This window comes from Pantherophis guttatus, chromosome 3 (genome assembly GCF_059756535.1).
Source record: "Pantherophis guttatus breed Tessera chromosome 3, ASM5975653v1, whole genome shotgun sequence".
NCBI lineage: Eukaryota > Metazoa > Chordata > Lepidosauria > Squamata > Colubridae > Pantherophis > Pantherophis guttatus.
Genome location: NC_142065.1, coordinates 204796025 through 204818131, shown reverse-complemented (window position 1 = coordinate 204818131; position 22107 = coordinate 204796025). Strand labels below are relative to the sequence as shown.

The 22107-nt window shown below is 40.9% G+C and overlaps 1 protein-coding gene across 11 annotated transcripts in view; it reads right to left on the bottom strand.

The window, feature by feature from the left end:
- The window catches only part of PHF20L1 (PHD finger protein 20 like 1), a 63272-nt gene extending 42067 nt beyond the window's left edge, over positions 1–21205 (bottom strand). For 3 of the 11 annotated variants that reach the window (XM_034434817.3, XM_034434815.3, XM_087890903.1), the window contains exons 1-5: positions 21013–21198; positions 19060–19174; positions 9706–9874; positions 8901–8985; positions 5849–5937 (exon numbers count right to left, since the gene is read on the bottom strand). In XM_034434817.3, coding sequence (XP_034290708.1) covers positions 5849–5937; positions 8901–8985; positions 9706–9874; positions 19060–19142 — 426 coding nt within the window. In that variant the 5' untranslated portion in view covers positions 19143–19174; positions 21013–21198. Of the gene's footprint in view, positions 1–5848; positions 5938–8900; positions 8986–9705; positions 9875–19059; positions 19175–20790 lie in introns of all 11 variants that reach the window. The other 8 variants (XM_087890907.1, XM_087890905.1, XM_034434814.3 and 5 more) reach the window with 7 other exon arrangements.
- Between the last annotated feature and the right edge of the window lie 902 nt (positions 21206–22107).

The following is a 22107-nucleotide window of genomic DNA, read 5'->3' as shown; positions in this document are numbered from 1 at the left end:
TTGCCGCACCCCCATGGTCATGTGATCAAAAGTTAGACTTTTGACTCGGCAAAGGGACTCATATTTATGACCGTTGCAGTGTCTGGAGCGGGGATCATGTTGTGACCTTCTGGCCCACGAAGTCAACGGGAAAGCCGGATTCGCTTAACAACCGTGTTACTAACTTAATAACTGCAGTGATTCAACCTAAGCACCGTGGCCAAGAAAGGTCGTAAGATGGGGCAAAACTCACTTAACAAATGTCTCACTTTACAACAGAGCTGAAGCAAATGTGTCTTTGAGGAAAAAAACCAAGGAAGTACAGTTGCCTCTTGAAAAAGCACCTTTGGGACAACCATGACCTGGATGACGGAGGATCTCCACAGACACTTTACAACAGAAATGTTGGGCTCACTTGTGGTCGTAAGTCGAGGACTACCTGTATTTCCAGCTGGACAGTATATCAGTGAAGTCCATCGAATGTTCTCCTGTTATCTCCAAACCAGCAACAGATTTTAAAAGGTCCTCAAGCAATGAAGCCATAAGCCTGGGACGCTGCTTCTCTGACCCCTGACCTGGTCAGTGGCAGCAGCCCCAAAGGTTCCCTCCTCGTGCATCTTTCCTTAAGCAGGCAGCCATGGTTCTTTTGGATCCATGATTTGCGACCACCGCTTTAGACTTCTTTAGGACTTGTTTCCCTGAATCCAAGGCATTTATTATCATCCGCTGGGCATGGATTGAAGAAGGAACGTTGTGCGCCCAGAGAAACCCAAATGCACAGAGCACCGATAGAACTCTTCAGTTCATGAATTTTATCCCAGGAATTCATCCAAAGAACCTAAATAAACCTTACAACATTCTGAAAATCATAGTATCTTGCTAAAAATAAATTTAAAGATTTGGAGGCGGATTCTCAAACAGGAGTAGTTGAACAATATTGTGAGAAACCAAGAAAAATTCTAAAAATTATGTACTGGAGACAAATCCCTTGCATGTCCAATCACACTTGGCTAATAAAGAAAATTCTAATTCCAATTCTAATTCTAATATCTAATTCTAATACTATCCCATCCCATCCCATCCCCTACTCTATTCTACTCTACTCTACTCTATGAATATTTTTCAGGGTAAATAGCTGTACCTTATCTCTCGGCAGAGTTTAAAATAATCTTGTGGAAATTAGAGTTCATTTCAGCATTCATACGACACCATGCCTTAAATCTTAAGAACACAAAAAACTCTGCAAAGAAATACAGCTGGAAGTAACGTGTTTCCCCGAAAATAAGCCGTCCCCTGAAAATAAGCCCTCCCCGAAAATATTTAACCGCATGTGCAGCCGGTCCCCATCATTTGGTTAGGGTTAGAGAGACAGAGCTGGAAATCAGGTAAGACGGCAAGAGAAGCCCCATCTTGCTCCATGCGCCCCATAATAATAAGACCTCCCTGAAAATAAGGCCAAGCGCTTATTTCAGGGTTCAAAAAAATATAAGACAGGGTCTTATTTTTCGGGGAAACATGGTACCAAGCCTTCAGGTGTTTTCTTTTAAAAAGCATGTGCTAAACCTACCAACTCTGAAAGACTCCTGGAGATTTCTTCTCTGCTACATGCAAAGGCTTATCATGGAGTACAGGGATCCCCAACCCCCGGATGGTGGACCAGCACTGGTCCGTGGCATGTCAGAAACCAGGCCCCGCAAACAAGCAAAGCCCCATCCGCAGGATGCAGGCAGCACGCGAAACCACGCCCCCACCGGTCCGCAGAAAAACTTCCCTCCACGGAACCGGTCCCTGGTGTCCAAAAGGTTGGGGGCCGCTGATATAGCAGGAAGACATTTCTCTCTCTGTTTTTTATAGAAGACATGAGTACATTTGAAAAATCAGGAGCCACAAGTAACCTCAAAACCTACGAAGAAGTTTCTCAGAAACGTTTCTAAGAAAATTAGTATCACACACCATGTAAATCAACAATAGCAAGTTTTCCATTTAAAAACGTTATCTGCCGTGTTTCCCCGAAAAGAAGACCCTGTTTTATATTTTTTTTTTTGAACCCTGAAATAAGCGCTTGGCCTTATTGCCATGCGCTCAAAAGCCCGGTTGGGCTTATTATCAGGGGAGGTCTTATTTTGGGGGAAACAGGATATGTAGTCCTCGGCTTACGACCTTGATGGAGCTTGGCCATCACGGTTGTGAAGTTGTGATGGTAGCAAACTGGGTCGCCCAAGTGGCTGACCCGATTTTACGACCGTTTTTATGGCGGTTCTAAATTGAACACCGCGGTGGTTAACCAATGGTTTGCTATGAATCAGGCTTGCTGAAAACCAGAAGTAGATGCTGGTTTTTCAACAAAACTGCCATGTGACAGTGGGACATTCGCCAAGTGCCTGTCATGAGGTCATGTGACACCATAGGGGATGGGGTCAATACTTTGGAACCAGGCTTTACACTTATAGGGAGATCCAACATAACTTCAACAGGTTGCTAAGCGACCAGTCGTAAGTCAAGAACTTATTAAACTCTTAAGACTTCCCATCCCCTTGAACGTAGTTAAGCACGGTCTTGAAAATAAGGAACTACTATTGCTAACATCAGCTACACTACAGGCAGTCCTTGACTTATAACAGTTTGCCTAGTGACCGTTAAAAGTTACAATGGCACTGAAGAAAACAACTTACGAGAAGTTTTCAGACTTACGACCGTTGCAGCATCCCCCATGGTCATGTGATCAAAATTCTGATGCTTGGCAATTGATTCATATTTATGACTCCTGCAGTGTCCCAGGGGTCACGTGATTCCCCTTTTGCGACTTTCTCACAAGCAAAGTCAAAGGGGGGAGGGGGGGAAGCCAGAGTCACGTAACAACAATTTGACTAATTTAACAACTGCAGTGATTTGCTTAACAACTGTGGCAAGAAAGGTCGTAAAATGGAGCAAATGCACTTAACAAATGTTTTGTGCTTAGCCAACAGAAATGTTGGGCTCAATTGTGGTCATAAGTTGAGGACTGCCTTGTATTTACACCTTGCACAATTTAACAAACGAAATGTCTACTTTGTAAGCCAAGTTTCTACAATGGCCAGATAATTGCACATTACGTTAAACCCTGGTTTGTTTTCCTATTTGTCACTTAGATTCACAAATCATTTTAAGCAAAAACTACATAAGCCACGTTAAAGCTAGATATTCGTTTCTTAAGTCTACTTAGAATGGAGTCTCTGAAGGGAGAACCTGAATATGAAAGTACTGCAAAGCCTTGCTTTAATAGAGTTAATGTAATGGACATCAGATGGAAATTCCCATCTGAACATCCTTAGGAAACAGTGGTTAAATCCAGTGCATCCAAAATCATCTGAATGAAGCAGTTAGAAGTTTTGTTAATGTTATGACATCTATGGTGATTTACATTGTTTGCATAATGACCATTAATCAAAGGGTGAAAATTGCCATAAGGATATTATCAATATTATCAATAGCTTAGGATAGCAGGTCCCCCCCCCCCCCGCCTCAAGTGCTCCACTGGAGAGGACTTCTACAGCATCAGACCATTCATAAGAGCTGTGGTGGCGCAGTATTGCAGGCTGACTCTGCAGATTGCCAGCAGTTCGATTCTCACCAGGCTCAAGGTTGACTCATCCTTCCATCCTTCTGAGGTTGGTAAAATGAGGACCCAGATTGTTGGGGACGATATGCTGACTCTGTAAACCGCTTAAGAGAGGGCTGTAAAGCACTGTGAAGCGGTATATAAGTGCTATTGCTATTAAGGGACTGAACTGGTGCCACTTCTGTAGGTGACTCACAGGGAGCAGTCTGGTGCCAGTTGTGTAGCAAAGTCAGTTTATTATGTCTTGGTGGCACCGTGGTTAAAGAGCAAGTGTTGCAGGCAATACTCTTCCCACAGCCTGGAGTACGATCTTGACCATCTCAAGGCTGATTCAGCCTTCCATCCTTCCGAGGTCAGTAAAATGAGGAGCCAGATTGTTGGGGGCGATAGGCTGACTCTGCAAACCGCTTAGAGAGGGCTGTAAAGCACTGTAAAGCGGTATATAAGTCTAAGTGCTATTGCTACTGCTAACTGAACTCACTGCTAGGAGTTCGATCCTCACCATCTCAAAGCTGACTCAGCCTTCCAGCCTTCCGAGGTCTGTAAAATGAGGACCCAGATTATTAGTGGCAATATGCTGACTCTGAAAACTGCTTAAAGAGAGTTGAAAAGCACTGTGAAACGGTCTAAGTGCTATTGCTATCATGTGGCTTAGTGGATTACTGGACTGGCAACAGAGAGCTTCTAAGGACAGCTCTTCCCTAGCCTGACTTTGAACAATCTTTTCATTCAATGGGAACAGCCCGAGAATGTGGGCCTATTAGGCACAAAGAATCAGGACCATCCATTAGATTGCAACATAGAAGAGTTATACTCAAGAATCTGGTCACCTAGAGCAGTATTTCCCAAAAACTTGGGAACTTTAAGAAGTGTGGACTTCAACTCCCAGAATTCCCCATCCAGCATGGCTGGCTGTGGGATTTTGGGAGTTGAAGTCCATACATCTTGAAGTTCCCAAGTTTGGGAAACCCTGACCTAGAGAGCCAGTTTGGTCTAGAAGTTAAGGCTGGAAAACAGGAGACTGTGAGTTCTAGTCCCACTTTAGCCATAAAAGCCAGCTGGGTACCTTGAGCCAGTCACTCTCTCTCAGCCCACGTCAGCTGACAGGGCAGTTGTGGGGAAAATAGAAGAAAAGTGTGTTGGGTATGTTCGCTGCCTTTTTTTGTAAAAATAATAAAGGCAAGATATAAATAATAAATAGTCAGCACAGAACTGGTGCTGGATAAGAGTCAAAGGAATTCAAGGGAGGGCTGGACTTGGATTGTTTGTGGCAATGTAAGGACTCTAAGCTGATGACATGTTTAACTCCACCCCCAGGTCTGCCTACTTGTCTCCTAAAAGGCCACACGTAACTCTGAAATCCCTTTTCTGTGGCCTCAGAAGCTTCTTCCGCAACCGTAATTGCTGAAAAATAGCTGCATATTTTCCCGTCAATCTGAAATCAAACATCCCAAAGTATACTGTAAAGCCAAAAAAGACTCAAAATAATTTCCAAAACCACGGAACTGGAAGGAGTCATCACATGTGCAGAAACCTGAAGAAAAGTATCTGTGCCAGGTAGATGTCCAACACAAACTGGAAAACCTTGATTATTAAGGAGCTCCCCTAATAATATTTTCCACTGTAAAACTACTCTCTCAGTATTTTTTGCCTAATATCCAGCTTTGATCAAGTAGTTTTAAAAAGCAAAGACATTCAATAAATACTTTGCCAAGTCCACAAACATGTCTCGGCAGTATCACATCCACAATGGTTTAAATAAGCTGTAAATGCAGACCTCCTGCGCCCATCCCAGCCGCCAAAAAAAGCTGACTCCTGGACTAAAACTGCATGAAAAGAGTGGCCTGTCCACAGTTACAATCCAGATTTGCCCAACAGTCATTGCCTTTAAATAATGACAACACTTCACCACACTTTGCTTATACAGAGAGCCTTTTAGCAATAATTAAAAATTAAGAGCCTAGATCTAACATGGAAGGCATAGGAAAAGCCAAAGATTAAATAATGAATCCTCCTCCTCCTTCTGCTAGCCCATAATGTCTTGGTTTTGAGTTTTCTATCTTTTTTTCTTCGGGGAAACAAACAAGAGCAGAGAGGAGTGGTGCTGACTACCGTGTACTCTTATTAAAGTGTATCTGATTGAGCCCTCAGTCTTAATGATTGAGTCGGTGGATGTGAATTATGTAACACAAACTGGAATGCAGATGAATTAAATTAACGAGGAATTACGAGATGTAACTTAACATAGAAACTAATTGGAACTTTGCTTACCTGCCCTTTGGCATCCTCTGGCATGGATTTGATATGTATTCTTTTGAGACACCGAATCACTCCATCATAAAACTGTACAGTGAAGGTTCCTAGGATACCACCACCAGAAAGAGAAAGTTATATTTACTTATTTAAATGATGCTTTAGTTCTACAAATGGCATACACACACCTGCATATCAGCTCAGGTATTTCATGTCATTTCATGTCAAATTTCTTCCAAATTTATGCAACATTTTGAGAGGTATAGGGAATATATATTGAGAGCTGCTTTGGACTAGTGGTTAAGCCACCAGGCTAGAAAGCAGGAAACTGTGAATTCTAGTCCCGTGTTAGGTATAAAAGCTGAGAGGGTGACTTTGGGCCAATCACCAGGAGACATTTAATCTTAGTCCCACTTTAGGTATGAAAGTCTGGCTGGTGATTCTGGGTCAGCTATTCTCTCTCAGCCCAACTCATCTCACAGGATGCTTGTTGTGGGGAAAACGGGAGGAAGAAGTATTAGGTATGTTTGTCACCTTGAGTTATTCATAAAAATAATAAAGGCAGGATTTTAAAAAATCTAAATTTAAATAAATATCAATTTTAAAACTGCATTTTTTTCAAAGTAATGTTACACACAGTTTAACATACACAGAATTCATTTTTAAGGGAATAAATGATCAAAAAGCTCAATCAGCGCATTGAAAAACTTCTGCTTGTTTTAAGCTACCTAAATGCTCGAGCGAGGCACTTATGTTAAAGCTTCTAACTTGTTATTTATTTGATTTACTCATATCTTCTGCCTTAGGGACTGACTACTCAAGATACCTAACACATAAAATATAATAGAAACAGAACGGATATAACGGATATAAAAGGAAGGTGATACTAATACCTACAATGATAAACCTGTCATTAAAAATGCATATTGAAGAGGTTTCTAGACTGTGAGCCAAAATTCTTATTCAGGTGTATATTGGGCTTTGCATAAAAATCTTATCAGATGGAGACAGTCATGCTGGGAGAAGCTCAGATCATAAACCATTTAAGGTTTTGCAAATTAATACCAACGCCTTAAATGGCACTTGGTAAGCAGCCGGCAAACCCGTGCAGATCTTAAGCTATACAGTGGTTTTGCACAAATGGCAACTTCAAGGCATTTTTAAGGGTAACCTAATAAAAAGCGGAATGCAGTAATCAAATGATGGCAATATTGCCTTTTAAAAAAAGCTATTTCATACACATTTTTATTGTGTTCCATACTGCAACGAGATTAACCTAAGTTAACTGTTGTTTGACTAATTGAGTCTACACATATAATGTTCGAACTGATGACTTTTGGCTTCAGAGTCTCATCCTGACTAAATTACACTGTCCCTTAGGCTTTGATAGCAGAACTGTGTGTATATTTTTCGAGAGTTAAATTCAGCACTTGACTTTCAATATTTCTAGGATACAGCTTTAAAACCATTTTAAAATGAACTGCACAATGGAGTTCCACATATTACTTGCAGTTTAGTTCATATAAAAACATTTCAAGAGCACCCTTGAAATTGATTTAACAACTGGATTTGGGACTTACGTACAGTACACATTTCACTGCTGTAACTATTTGGGAAGAAGAGTCGGTTTCCTAAAAGTATTAGCTAGAAATGTATTCCACTCTCCAACACACTGGAATACAAGCATGGTCCTTCACTTCCAAAATAAAAGGACTTTTAATTGTATGCCATATCATAGGGATGGAAAGGATTTTTTAGGTCTTCCATTCCTTCCCAAGGCAGAAGTCCTTATATCATCCCAGACAAATGGACATCCAATCTTTTCTTGAAAACCTAAAGCAATGGAACAGCCATAAATCCAGGAGGCAAGCTGTCCCCGATTAATCATTTTTGCTGATGAGAAATCCCTTCTTACTTCCAAGTTGGATCACGCTCTCATGAGCTTCCACCCATTTCTTCTTGTCCTGCCCTCAGGTACTTTGGAGAACAAATTGACACTCTCTTTCCTGTGACAGCCCTTCAAGTATTGGAAAGGACTATCATGTCACCCCCCTAAGTACCAAATTTTTGTTTTTGTACTTAATTTTGTGCTAGGTACAAAATAAGCTCTCGATACCTACATTTTATTTATTAGATTTATATTCCAGCTTTTGTAGTGGTCTCTTCTCCAATCTATTCCTACAACAGCAGTGCTGGACTAGGAAAAATGACCTGCCCAAAGTCATCCATAAATGAAGATGGACTAGAATTTGGGACTTTCTCTCTCTAGCCCAACACCTTAATCACTAAGCTACCATAACCCTCCATTTGTGCAATGAAAAACCTTGAAATGTTGAGTGAATACGACAGTTGCCAAAAAACATCTGAGAATAGGTTTATCTACAACTATCAAGCCATAACAATTTAAGTGAAGTTTTGTTATTTATATACTTCTAAGGAAGGATAGAGAAAAGCTGCTGTCTTTGTATCCAGCTCATCTGCTTCTCTGAGGAGTCTACCTTAATTGCTGTTACAAAAAGCCACTAGACTGAATGGATTCTTGGTGTTTCAGCTGGAAAGGGCTCATCTCCCTGACTATAAAAAAGATGTTGAGACTCTAGAAAGAGTGCAGAGAAGAGCAACCAAGATGATTAGGGGACTGGAGGCTAAAACATATGATGAACGGTTACAGGAACTGGGGCATGGCTAGTCTAGTGAAGAGAAGGACCAGGGAAGACATGATAGTAGTGTTCCAATATTTGAGGGGCTGCCATAGAGAGGAGGGGGTCAAGCTATTTTCCAAGGCACCTGAAAGCCAGGTGCCTTGGAAAATAAGGAATAATGGATGGAAACTGATCAAAGAGAGATTCAACCTAGAAATAAGGAGAAATTTTCTGACAGTGAGAGCAATCAACCAATGGAACAAGTTGCCTTCGGAAGTTGTGGGAGCTTCATCACTGGAGGCTTTCAAGAAGAGACTGGACTGCCATCTGTCAGAAAATGGTGTAGGGTCTCCTGCTTGGGCAGGGGGTTAGACTAGATGACCTACAAGGTCCCTTCTGTTAATCTGTATCTGTTACTTGATACAAACCTTCTTTGTTAATTGCTTCAATTTTTGCAGGGTAGTATCGGCAATCTGTCCAACGAGCCAGAACCTCTTCTCCTGGTTTAAAATCCTGTTGTAAAAAAACAAAGTGAGGGAATATAAGTAACTTCAAGCCTAGCTTTGGAGAAAAAAAAAATCCACTATCCAAATATTACTGGTAGTCCCAAACTTACCACCATTTGTTTAGCGACTGTTTGAAGTTACAATGGCATGGGGGAAAAAGTGACTTACAACTGGTCCTTGCACTTACAACCATCACAGCATCCCTATGGTCACGTGGTGAAAATTCAGTTGCTTGGGAACCAGCATGTATTTACAATGGTTGCAGCATCCCCAGGGTTATGTGATCGCCATTGGTGACTTTCCCAGCCAACCTCCCGACAAGCGAAGTCAATGAGGGAAGCTGGATTCATTAAGTCAGGGGTTTCCAACCTTGGCAACTTTAAGCCTGGCGGACTTCAACTCCCAGAATTTTGCAAAGCTGGCTGGGGAATTCTGGGAGTTGAAGTCCACTAGGCTTAAAGTTGCCAAGGTTGGAGAGCCCTGCATTAAGGCATGCTATGTGATTAACTGGAGTGATTTTGCTTAGCAACTGTGACAAAAAAGATTGTCAAGTCATGGGCACCTGACTTAACAACCTCATTCTTAGCGACAGAAATTCCGATCCCAATTTGTGTATGGGATTAAAGGGTTTCATTTTTCTATGCTCTCGGCGACCGTTTGTGCTTGCGATCATGGCCCGTGACTTCCACTTAAAGCCATTATTCGTAAGGACTGGAGAAACGCTTACAATAAATTCGTCATCTTTTAGGCCCTCTTTCCTCAGCGAAGGCCGCTCGAGCGGGCGCAATCGATTGCTATCCCAGTAAATCCATTCATCGTAACGATGACTCCAGCGTTCAAAATGGACAAGCATCTTTCCTTCCTCATAGTCTATCTTCTCAATGCGTGAAGGATACCTTTGGAAGACAAACAGAAAAACGATAGTTCAACGGCGTCCTCTCTGCAATAGAATAGAACAACAGAGTTGGAAGGGACCTTGGAGGTCTTATAGTCCAACCCCCTGCTTAAGCAGGAAACCCTATACCATTTCAGACAAATGGTTATCCAATCACCGAGAGCGTTTATGCGAATCCTGAAGTACTGTGAATCCGTTTATGTGAATCCTGAAGTACTGTGAATTAAAAGGCTAGGAGGAGGAAGGGATGGTTTCTAAGTAGCTCAGAAATAGCCTGAATTCCTGCACCCTCGTATGATGGGATCATACAGGTAGTCCTCAACTTACGACCACAATTGAGTACCATAATTTCTGTCGCTAAGCAAGGCAGCTGAGAAATGAGTCGTGCCCAGTGTCATGACCTTTTTGGGCCATAGTTATTAAGTGACTCAGTTGTTAAGAGGCTCATATGGTTGTTAAGTGAATCCAGCTTCCCTGTTGACTTGGGTTGTTGGAAGGTTGCAAATGGCAATTATATGACCTTGGGATGCTGCAACCATTATAACACAAACCAGTTTTCCAGGTGCCCAAATCTGACATGATCGCAGGGATACTGAAATGGTGTAAAAGTGAAAGAGCAAGTCGGAAGTCATTTTTTTTCAGTGCAAACTTGGAATAGTTTCTAAGTGAACTGTAAGTGGAGGACTACCTGTATCACGTTTGTGCATATTAGAATTAGAATAGAATAGAGCTGGAAGGGACCTTAGAGGTCTTCTAGTCCAGTCCCCTGCTAAGCAGGAGAACCTATACCATTTCAGATAAGTGACTGCCTAGTCTCTTCTTAAAATTATTTTTTTTAATTATTCATTATATATAATTCAAAAGTTACAAACTTGTAACTTTTCCATAGGACTTTGTTCAAAACACTCGGTCATGTATCCAAAATCCATGAGCAGTTAAAAGCATTTGTAATTTAAATAAACTACTAACTGGAAGCGAAAACAAAGCACGGTGATCTCTCACACACACAGGTCTGGGTAGGTCAAACTGGGGTTTACTTTTGAATGGATCTGTGCAAGATCATAGTGTAATAACAAATAAAACACAGAATATTAGCTATTCCCAACATCTTGTCTTTAAGAATTAAAAATTCATATAATAGCTTTGCTAGCTGGAGAATTCAAATATATCCAAATCCAATCAGAAAACTCAAAGCTGGGAAATGCATCAGTATATAAAACAGGGTATTAGTTGCTGCTCCAAATTAAGACTCCCCCACTTAGTTCTTCTATCAACTGAGAAGATATGGATTAGCTATTTTCCTTGAAGCCACATAGATACAGAAATAGCTCAGGTATTTCTTACTCCAAACACCCCTATCATTAACTGTTTTCAAAATTGAAGAGTTTTTAATCAGTTCCTTGGCTAATAACGTGAACACCAAAGGTAAAAATATTCAACCTCTAAATCTTATTGACACAGCACCTAACAAGAGGTGTTATCATGAATCCTCTGTGGAAGTCACTGATAAGAATGCAAAGGGGGAAAGCTGTGGTTTTTGTGCAAGGATTGATCAACAGAAGGTATTAATTCATAATAAAACTACCGTAGTCTATTTCCTAAACTGTATGCTTAAGTTAATAAATTAGGGGGGGAAATGTCCAGTGTAAATATTTTATATTGCTGATCGAGACCGCCTTCTGCCGCATAGCTCCCAGCAACCGGTAAGATCCCACAGAGTTGGTCTCCTCCGGGTCCCATCAGCTAAACAATGCCGGCTGGTGGGCCCGCGGGGGAGGGCCTTCTCTGTGGCGGCCCCAGCTCTCTGGAACCAGTTACCTCCTGAGGTCCGGACCATCCCCACCCTATTGGCCTTCCGAAAAGCAGTGAAGACCTGGCTTTTCCGGCAGGCCTGGGGCCCTTGATCTCGCTCTTGTGATCTGGCGAGATCCGGCCATGAATGGCGTGAATGAGTTTTTAATGTTTTTAATTTTTCAATGTTTTTTTAATTATTTTTTAAAATGTATTGTGAGCCGCCCTGAGTCTTCGTAGAGGGGCGGCATATAAATTTAATTAATTTAATTAAATTAAATCTCGCCAAAGGTAAATAGTCATATGAACGGTTATTTAGAAGCTCAACTTAATGTTAAGAGACTTGCATAGTGTAGTATAGTTAGTGTAATATAATATAGTACTTTCATTTCAACAACCAGTATATTTAATATTTGATGTTAAACATGTGTGAACCACTTCAGGATCCAATGTTACTATCATGCCACCATAGGGTTGCTTATTATTCTCTGCTCCTTATGTGGCCATCCAGTTTGCTTGATTTGAGTCTTATATTTATATTTATATATATTTATACACACACAGAGAGAGAAAGAGAGAGAGAGGGAGAATACATTCTGATTTTACTTGTTAGCTGATTCAATATTTAGTGAGGTTCTGCTGTTTTCTTTCCAAAATAATCAGAAAAAATAAATGTTCACATCCACATTTTTCCATAAGTGCTGCATTTTATTTTCCCTATCAGTTTATGGCTTGTCAATAACTTAGTCCAATTTCTTATTAGGATTATTATCATGGCACAGCCAATCCAACATTCTCCTATTTCCATTATTTTTAAAGAGCGAGATACGGGCAGAGATTCTATTTATTAAATCTGAAATATTCAATTTAACATAGCTTTTAGCTATACATTCAAGAGCATTGCTATACTGTCTTATCTAGAGCCAGAAAGCTGGAGAAAAACTAATCTGTTCTACTGATTAAGGCCCCAAGCTAAAAATTAGGAGACTGTAAATTCTAGTCCCATCTTAGACACAGATCTAGTTGGGTGACCTTTAGTCCGTCACTCTCTTTCAGCACTCAAGAGAAGAAAATGGCAAACCACTTCTGAAAACCTTGTAAAGCAAGGGTGTCAAACTGGTGGTCCGCAGGCCGGATGCGTCGCATGCAGGCCACGCCCTCCCAGCTCCACGAAGGGGAAAAAATGTCGCAAACATCACATGATGGCAACATGATGTGGCGAGTTTGACACCAGTGTTGTAGAGAAAACTGCAGGGACTAGTCCTGACAGTTGCCAGGAGTCAAGGCTAACTTCAAAGGTGAGTGCACACGCACACACACACACAAGGACTCTGGGAAGATGGAAAAGGATTAAGTTTGGCATAGCGATAGAGCAATGGTTAGTTTTTTAATCATTGTAACATTTCTGCAAATTACTTTTGAGATAATAAGATACATTATCATGAAAGGGATCAGATATTTTTATCAAGGAAGAAAACCAGAGCGTGAGAATTTATAAACTGGCTCTTATCAGACAGCTTTAAGTCGCCCTTTCAGATCATCCATTGCTATGAACTATCACTCTACTCTCTTTATGATCAATCTTACAAATTGAAGATAATAAAAGTATCCAAAAAATTCCAGGGGTAGCTGCTTTCTCCTGCCTAGGTGTTCCATCTCCTTCACAATTACCGTGCTTTTAATTTTTCTAAAATGAAATTTTACTTCTAAACTGTGGAAGGCAAAGACCATAAAAGCCACAGCTATTTGGAGCCACAAACATGCCAAAGAAAGCATTAGGTCGGCATCAAATCTAAGCACTGTTGCCTATTATAAGGTTAAAACGTAAAAAGAAGAACAGTGAAATCGATACAGCAATAGAGAAAGGATATTAATTATATAAGATGCTTTATCTGGAGCTATTAAAAATACTCTTTAAAAACGTACTGGTCAGTTATTTTAAAATAACATATTCAAGATAAGTTTTAACAAAATGAAATACTTTTACCCAAATTATTCACATTCAGCAGGTTGTCCAGACAAGCTATTTAACAAGACAAGCTATTTAACCCCTTCGTTTGCTTTTTTTTCTCCAGCCCTGCCACAGCGGCATATTTTAACTTTACAGTAAAGATGATCAACAATTCTTCCTCATTCCTGGTGTTATCAATACTCAGTCCTAGAAAACATGTTCAAAATGTAGTAAAACACCCTCCAAAGAAGTACTTATCCAAAGGAGAGGAAAAGGTATGGCAGAACTCATAAGTCTGATGAGCCTGACTCATAGCTCCTCTTGTAGTATTGATCATACAGGTATTCCTTAAGTGAGAACCATTCGTTTAGCAACTGTGCAGTTACAATGGCACTGAAAAAAAGTGACCTACAACTGGCCCTTGCCCTTAGAACCGTGGTGGCAGAGTGATTAGAATGCAGTATGGCAGGCTAATTCTGCCGACTGCCAGGAGTTCAATCCTGACTGGCTCAAGGTTAACTCAGCCTTCCATCCTTCCAAAGTTGGTAAAATGAGGACCCAGATCAGAAGTCTGCAACCTTAAACATTCAAAGAGCCATTTGGACCCATTTCCCACAGAAAAAAAACAACAACCAGGAGCCACAAAACCCTTCCCGTGCCTGACTATTTCCTGAGCGGCCACAAAACTAGCATATGTAGTTGAATTAAACATTCTGTTTTCTTCTGAAACTTTTCTTTTCTTGGATTTATCCATGGTTGGCCTACCGGGGGTTGAAAAGCTCAATAAATCACTTCCCGGCAGGTGTCGCACATTGGCGGTTGTGATGCCTATTTTGAGTGACAGGGAGCCGCAGCAGAGGGGTGAAAGAGCCGCATGTGACTCCAGAGCCGCAGGTTGCTGACCCCTGACCCAGACTGTTGCTGACTCTGCAAACGGCTTAGAGAGGGCTGGAAAGCACTACGAAGCAGTATCTAAATCTAAGTGCTATTGCCACTGCTACATGAAGACCATTCAGATAACTTAATCATCTTCAGAAAACTGAATCCAAGACTGATATCAGTAAGGTATGTTTGGGGTTCATTATGCTACTCTGTTTACATTGCTAGAATAAGTGAATCGGAATCAGGAAGGGGATGATAGGTGCTTCAGGCCACAGGTCACCAAAACAAAACAAGGAAAACATGTCAATTCCTATATGATGAGCCCTGGTGGTGCAATGCTTAGAATGCAGACTAATTCTGCTGACTGCCAGCAGTTCGATTTTCACGGGCTCAAGGCTGACTCAGCCTTTTACACAGTGTAAAAGCACTGTGAAGCGGTATAAAAGTCTAAGTGCTATTGCTATTATGAGCATCGCAGCACCCCCAGAATCATGTAATCAAAATTCAGGTGTTTGGAAACCAGCATATATTAATGATGGTTTCAGAGTTCACGGTCCGAAACCATCATTGCGGGGGTGGGGGGGGCAGCATTCACTTAATGACCATGTGATTCACTTAATAATGGCAGAGATTCACTTAACAAGTGAATTGGCAAAATTGTGGTTTAAAAGTTCATAAAATCAGACATGGGTCACTTAACAACTGCCTTGCATAGCAATGAAAATTCTAGTTCCAATTGGGGTCATAAGTCAAGGACTGCCTGTACCGCACAGTTAACAGATGTCTCAAATGTGGCTGGAATGAGAACTGACAAAAGTTTACAATTGCTAAGTTTAGACGGCAACTTTTTTTTTTTTAAAGCCTCTGCAAGGAAGCAGCTACTTTATATGCTTTTGTTTCCAAAATGCAACAATCCCATAAATAAGCACGGAGGCCATGATGTTTCTACATTACCTGCAAAATCCCTGATGGGAGAAATTTTGCAAGGAAAAATGGCATGGAATACTTTGATTTTTTAATTCCAGGGAATACTGCAATCCAAGAATCTGCAACAAAAGTTCCTTGGCAGGGCAACAATTTCCCATGAAAATACCTAGCGGGGAATTCTATGCTAGCAAGCCTATCAAATGTCCTTATCCCATATTTAAAAAGTATTTTCTCCACAATGGGTAAAACAGGTATTTCCTGTATTAATGGAATATCCACGGGGGTGGAGTATATCCACTGCAATAAAATCTGAATTTGCTCAAAGGTAATCAGACAGGTACATCTATAGCTGATTAGGTGTTAAGAGCGAATGACTTCCATTTTGTTACAGCAATATCCTGAATTACAACTTCGGATAACTCCCAAGCTGAACGACAATATTAGCGTTTGCTCTATTAATTAGTGAGCAGAAAAAAGTCTCTTGCGCACTGATGCTGATTGGGGAATATAAAAGCATTCTTTCAAGTGGAAAGAGAGACTTATTATCATTAATTAATTTAAATTCTGAACATCCTTTTTTTTTTAATACAAGAAAATTGTGTATTTTGATAGAAGAATCTCTTAATTTGGGTGTCTATTGGTGACTTTTATATACTTTACAAGAGACTATATTTTTCCTGATCCAAATCAGATTTGGTCTAGAATATGTCCAAGGTGTTGGTGTTTGTGTTTCTTGTTCTGTTCTGTTCTGTTCTGTTCTGTTATTCTATTCTATTTTATTCTATTCTATTCCATTCTCTAAATTGTATTTAAATGTGGCATTATGTAAAGATCCATTTTTACAAAATAAATGATTTTTCCCTCCTTATAAAAAGATATTCTGTGAATCAGTGGATGTCTAGGAATCATAAGATGACCATCTTAGTGTGCAAAGTTCAAGATTTTTTTTAAAAAAGGAAAACTGAGGAAAAAATTTAAAGAGCTTTTAAGTATAAACACAAGACCACCTGCATCAAAATTATATAAAGCTATTACAGTATAAGAGCTTTAAAACTGAAATTTATTCCCACTGTGCCTCTGAAGCAAAATAGTCAACTGAATCATACAAAACACAGCTAATTGGAGCAAGATGAAACACCTGGTATATTACGAGTCTTTCAAGTGAAATACTTGCAACTATTTATTTATTTCAAGCATTTATAAACCCAACACAAGGAATGTGACCCTAGGCAGAATATAACACAAATAAACATTAAGAACACATGCCATACTTCATTAAAATAATACTCAGTCCTTAAAATTGGAAACGAAACAGGATAATTAAAATAGTCACAAGAGGCCTCTCCCTGACTTCTGACACAACCCAAGCACCTAGAGAAAAAGCCAGTTTTTAACTATTTTTTGAAAAGTAAAAAGAATTGGGGCTGGTCCTATATCGGACAGAAGATCCATTCAGAGAACATTGTGTGTTCTGTTAAGGCTACCCACAGTAACATATATGGTTCTGACTCATTAAGTTAGCGATGTTTTTAAATTTCATTCTTGATTATGTAATACAAAATCGACTGTTGTTACAGAATGTGTGTTTGTGTGTGTGATTACTTCTGTCTGCCTGTCTATGTCTACATACAGAAACAGGAAAAGCTTCCACACTAATTGGTTACGTTGAAAGTGGTATATGATGTATGCTGAGTTCTTTATTTCAATACAGCAGTTCTCAATTTATGACTGTAACTGAACTTGGAATTAGGATCATAAGTCATGGCAGTCATTAAGCAGGCCATCACATGACCATGCCCAATTTTACTACCTCTTTAAAGAGGTCATTAAGCAAACAAATTGGTTATAAAGCAAACACAGCAGTCGTTAAGGGAACCCATTGTCCCCAAAGGGCGTTTTTTGCCAGAAACAAGAAATAAATGCCAGTTTCCTGCAAAAAAATAAAAAAGGTTTAAATCAAGACACATGATTATGGGATCCTGCAAATGGCCATAAATGTGAGCCAGTTGCTGAGCAACCAAAATACTATCAGGTGATCGGAAGGGGCTTGGCCAAATCCATCTTATAATTTTTTTGTGTGGTCTGCTGTAACTTCAACCGATTGTAAATTGAGGATTAACTGTACTGCTGGAGATCTACAACGATACCTTTTTAAATAAAATGTTTCAAATCTCTTTCAGTGAGACTTAGACAGTCTCAACCATGAAAGCCATTCACAAGTTACCTGGTTAAATGTTGTTTCAAAAAGAAGTTCAAAAAGAACTGACAGAAGCTATTTGCCAGAACTCTAGAGCAAAGAATTGGATTATCATGTATTAAACAAAGAAAATCCTAAAAATATTAAGTGCACTTTTTATGATTATAAGATAACATATTCAACTAAACATTTTAATATTAACTGGATGCCCTGGAGAATGCTTAAAAAGTGAGGATGTCAGCTCACTATGTTGAAAGCATACAATGGGGAAGGGAATAAATTACTCATTTGATATAGGCTACTCTGTTTATTGCTATATTTTGATTTAAATTTTGTAAATTTGTTCATATAGTATTACAATCACTGGTATCATTTAAAGATGTAAATGTAAAGAATGGGGGCATAGCAATAAATGGTATTTTTCAATGTTATAAAGATTTATAATCTTGTAAATTCATATTCTGTTTATGAATTGACTCATCTCTTGAAGTAAAGGCTTTATTATTACACATAGTCAAAGTTTCACAACATGTTTAAAAATTCAGTTTACTTACATTCTTTATTTTTATTTTATTTCTTTTTAATCCCACCTCTATTATTTTTATAAATAACTCAAGGTTGCAAACATATCTAATACACCTTCCTCTTCCTAGTTTCCCCACAACGAAAATTGAGAGATGAGTTTGGCTGAGAGAGTCAGTGGCCCCAAGTTACCCTGATGGCTTTCACACTTAAGACAGGACTAGAAATCACTGATGCCTGGTTCCTAGCCTCATGCCTTAATCACTACATTCTTTACTTGGAATATATTACTGTTTCTTGTATTTTTCTACTCTCTTTTTGTTCTTTTTATTTTCTTTTCTCTTTTTTGTGTATCAAAGTAATATTTCTTAATTTTAAAAAGTTATTTTTTGGACAAGGTCTTTTAACTGCTAAGCATTTTAAGTATTTTTAGAAACTATTTCAATGTACTGGCGTGGAGCTATCATGCATCCTATAGTCTTCTACTAAGCCAGCAGTATACAGGTAGTCCTTGATTTACAACAGTTCATTTAGTAACCGTTCAAAGTTACAACAGCACTGAAAAAAGTGACTTATGATAGTTTTCCAGACTTACAACCACTGCAGCATCCCTATGGTCACATGATCAAAATTCAGAGGCTTGGCAACTGGCATGTATTTATGTCAGTTGCAGTGTCCTGGGGTCATGTGATCATCTTTTGTGAATCTCTGACAACCAAAGTCAATGAGGAAGCCAGATTCACATAAAAACGGTGTGACTAACTTAACACCTGCAGTGATTCACTTAATAACTGTGGCAAGAGAGGTCATAAAATGGGGCAGAACTCACTTTGCAAATGTCTCTTAACTTAGCAACATAAAATTTGGCCTCAAATGTGGTCATAAACTGAGGATCAGCTGTAATCAGGTTCCATACCATTTTTGTAGATAATCCAGGGCTTCTAGACGAGCACCAATTTCAAATGTGATCCCGGGACGATGTGGAGGCTTTCTGCTCATTTTGATAATCTTCAATTTATCCTTCTTGTTTGCTACACAAAGAAAGAGAAAAAAAATTCCTGGAATTAAAGAAAACTTTCGAATGATTTTTGTTATCAAATCCAATAACTGCATTTTCATAGCATGTTAACATAAAACCAAAAATTGTACTATGGTGCAATATAAGTACCCAAAACATGTAAAAATGAATGGTGGCTCAACTATTACTGCTTGCTAACTTTATGATTGTTCATGTACAACCACAGTGCCATATTCATATGTTTATCTGTTGATTAAAGAAAACAACATTAGTCTAGATATACGAAACAAGGAGGACTGCCTATTTCTGTCAAGTCTTATGAATTCAAACAGGATTTATCCCAGATTAACACATACAGTACAGAGAATTCTCAGATTCTGGCCAATCTAAAAACTAGGCTATTGCTTCGTTTCCCTGTGTTGATTTTCATCTATGGAGTAATTCTGTTGTGTTCATTTCAATTATGAATTGATCACTACACCTATATTGAATATGTCTTATCGAGCCAATAATGAAATTGAAGCAGATGTTGCTATAGTTTAATAGAGCATCAACATACTCCAGGACAAAGAGATTTCCCTATGGGCTGACTACAGGTCGTCCTCAACTTGCAATGGTTCACTTAGTGACCGTTCGAACTTACGATACTGAAAAAAAGTGAGTTATGTCCCTTTTTCACACCTACAACCACTGCAGCTTCCCCGCATGATCACAATGCAGATGCTTGACAACTGACTCCTATTTCTGACGGCTGCAGTGTCCTGAAGTCATGCGATCAACTTTCTGATAAGCAAAGTCAAGGGGGAAGGCAGACTCACTTAACAACCGTGTCGCTAACTTTAAAAACTGCAATGATTCACTCAACAACCATGCCGACTAAAAGTTGTAAAACGGGGCAAAATTCACTTGACACCTGTCTCGCTTAGCAGCAGAAATTTGGGGCTCAATTTGTGGTCGTAAGTCGAGGGATACCTGTAGACTAATCTATTCCATACTGTAAAAAATTGACATAACTAGAGGTTAACAAGCAAGAGGAACCTCGCTTATCTGACAAGATTTTAAGATGCCGTGTTTGAAATTGAGATGTCAATTCTGTATGAAATTACAGTCTATGCACCACGAAACGTGAAGGAGGGTGGTGATTTCTTCCAGGAATATCCCTCCCCCCCCCCCCGCTATTTTGCCTTACCTCTAAGTTTTATTTAAAACAAAAACTCTCACAAAATCCACCCTCCCATCTAAGGGGCTCCGATATCCCCCCCAAACCCCCCCCCATCCTTAAAGTGCTCAGATTTTTGGGGAAATAAAAGGCGCCATCCAAGCAGCTTTCTTGACAGTTGGGAACAGCATTTCTAACTCCCCCCCACATCCAAGCTATCTCCCCGGGATCTTTCCGTGGTCTCCCATCCCAAACCCTCCACCCTACTGAGCTCGTCCCCCTATTCAGGCCTCGACGTCCTTTTTTAAAAGACCCTTCGACGGGGATTCGGCCACCCCGGCGGAGATCGAGGTCCCTCACGCTTCTGCCCCTCAGAAAAAATCACTACCATTTTTAAAGGTGGGGGAATTCTGTTCTGCGCCCCCCCCCACCGTGAGAGGCTCCCAGCCCTTCTCGGCCCCACTTCCGACCTCGAGGCCTTCCACAGCCCGCCTCAGGGGATTTTCGAGACGGGACAAGGGGGCATCCCCGTCTCGGGCCTCTTACACAAGGCGGCCAGGCCCGCCTAGGCAGACGGTCGGCGGAGGAGGCCGCTGAGGGTCGCTTTCTCTCCCCCCCCCCTCACCTCAGCCAGGCCTTGCCCTGGACCCCACTGGGGAAAGAGGCCTGTCACCGCCAAGGCCCGCCCTTACCCGCCGCTGCTCCCAGCCCTTTCGGGACCGCAGGCCTCCCGCCCCCCCCCGCTCGCTCCCCGCGGAGGGTCAGCAGCCGCGAAGCCGCCGCCGCCGTCCGCCCGCTTCTTCCTCCTCAGCGAGCCCCATCGCCGTCGACCCCCGCGGCCCCGCCTCTCGCCCCCAGCGCCCGGACCTGACGTCACCGGGCTGCGACGCGCCAGCGAGGCCGAGCTTGGCGCCGCCATGCCGTTCTCGCCCGTCACGTGACGCGGGAGGAGGGAAAAAAAAACACACAAACCCATACCCCGGCTGCTGCAAGGAGGAGGAAAAGCCGGCGGGCAGCATGGACGCATGCGCTTCTCCAAGGGCGGGGCAAGGAGGGAGACAATGGAGCGAATCCAAGCAGGGCTGAACTGAACGCGCCTGTTGATGCAGGACGTCCTCGACTTACGACCGCAACCGGGGGGGGGCTGCTCCCCCCAAATTCCTGGTGTTAAGTGAGACGTTTGTGAGTTTTGCCCCCCTTTGGCCATCTTTCTTGCCTCGGTTGTTAAGTGAAACACTGCAGTGGATAAGTTAGTAACCCGGTTGTTAAGTGAATCTGGCTTCCCCATTGACTTTGCTTGTCAGAAGGTTGCAAAAGGGCATGACAAGTGACACACAAGGCACCCCAACGGTCATAAGTACAAATCACTTGCTAAGCATTCGGATTTTGCTCACATGTTGGAAGCATTTCTAGCAGGACTACCAGATTCTGGAACAACTTTGTTGCCTAAGCCATCCGTCTCGTAAACTTGCGTTTTTCTCGCCATGTACATGTATACATCCAAACTAGACTGTGTTCTTTCTCTTCTGTCATGTAATATAGGTGGGGTATGTGCATAATTTTGTATTTATTTATTTATTTAGTCATGTTTAGATAGTGTATATTGGAGGTGGAGACCCTTTGAGAGCTGTATGCAATGAAATTTCATTTTAATGCATGCCGATTAGTGTACACACAAAGTGACAGAATAGAATAGCATAGCATAGCATAGCATAGCATAGCATAGCATAGCATAGAATTCTTTATTGGCCAAGTGTGATTGGACACACAAGGAATTTGTCTTGGTG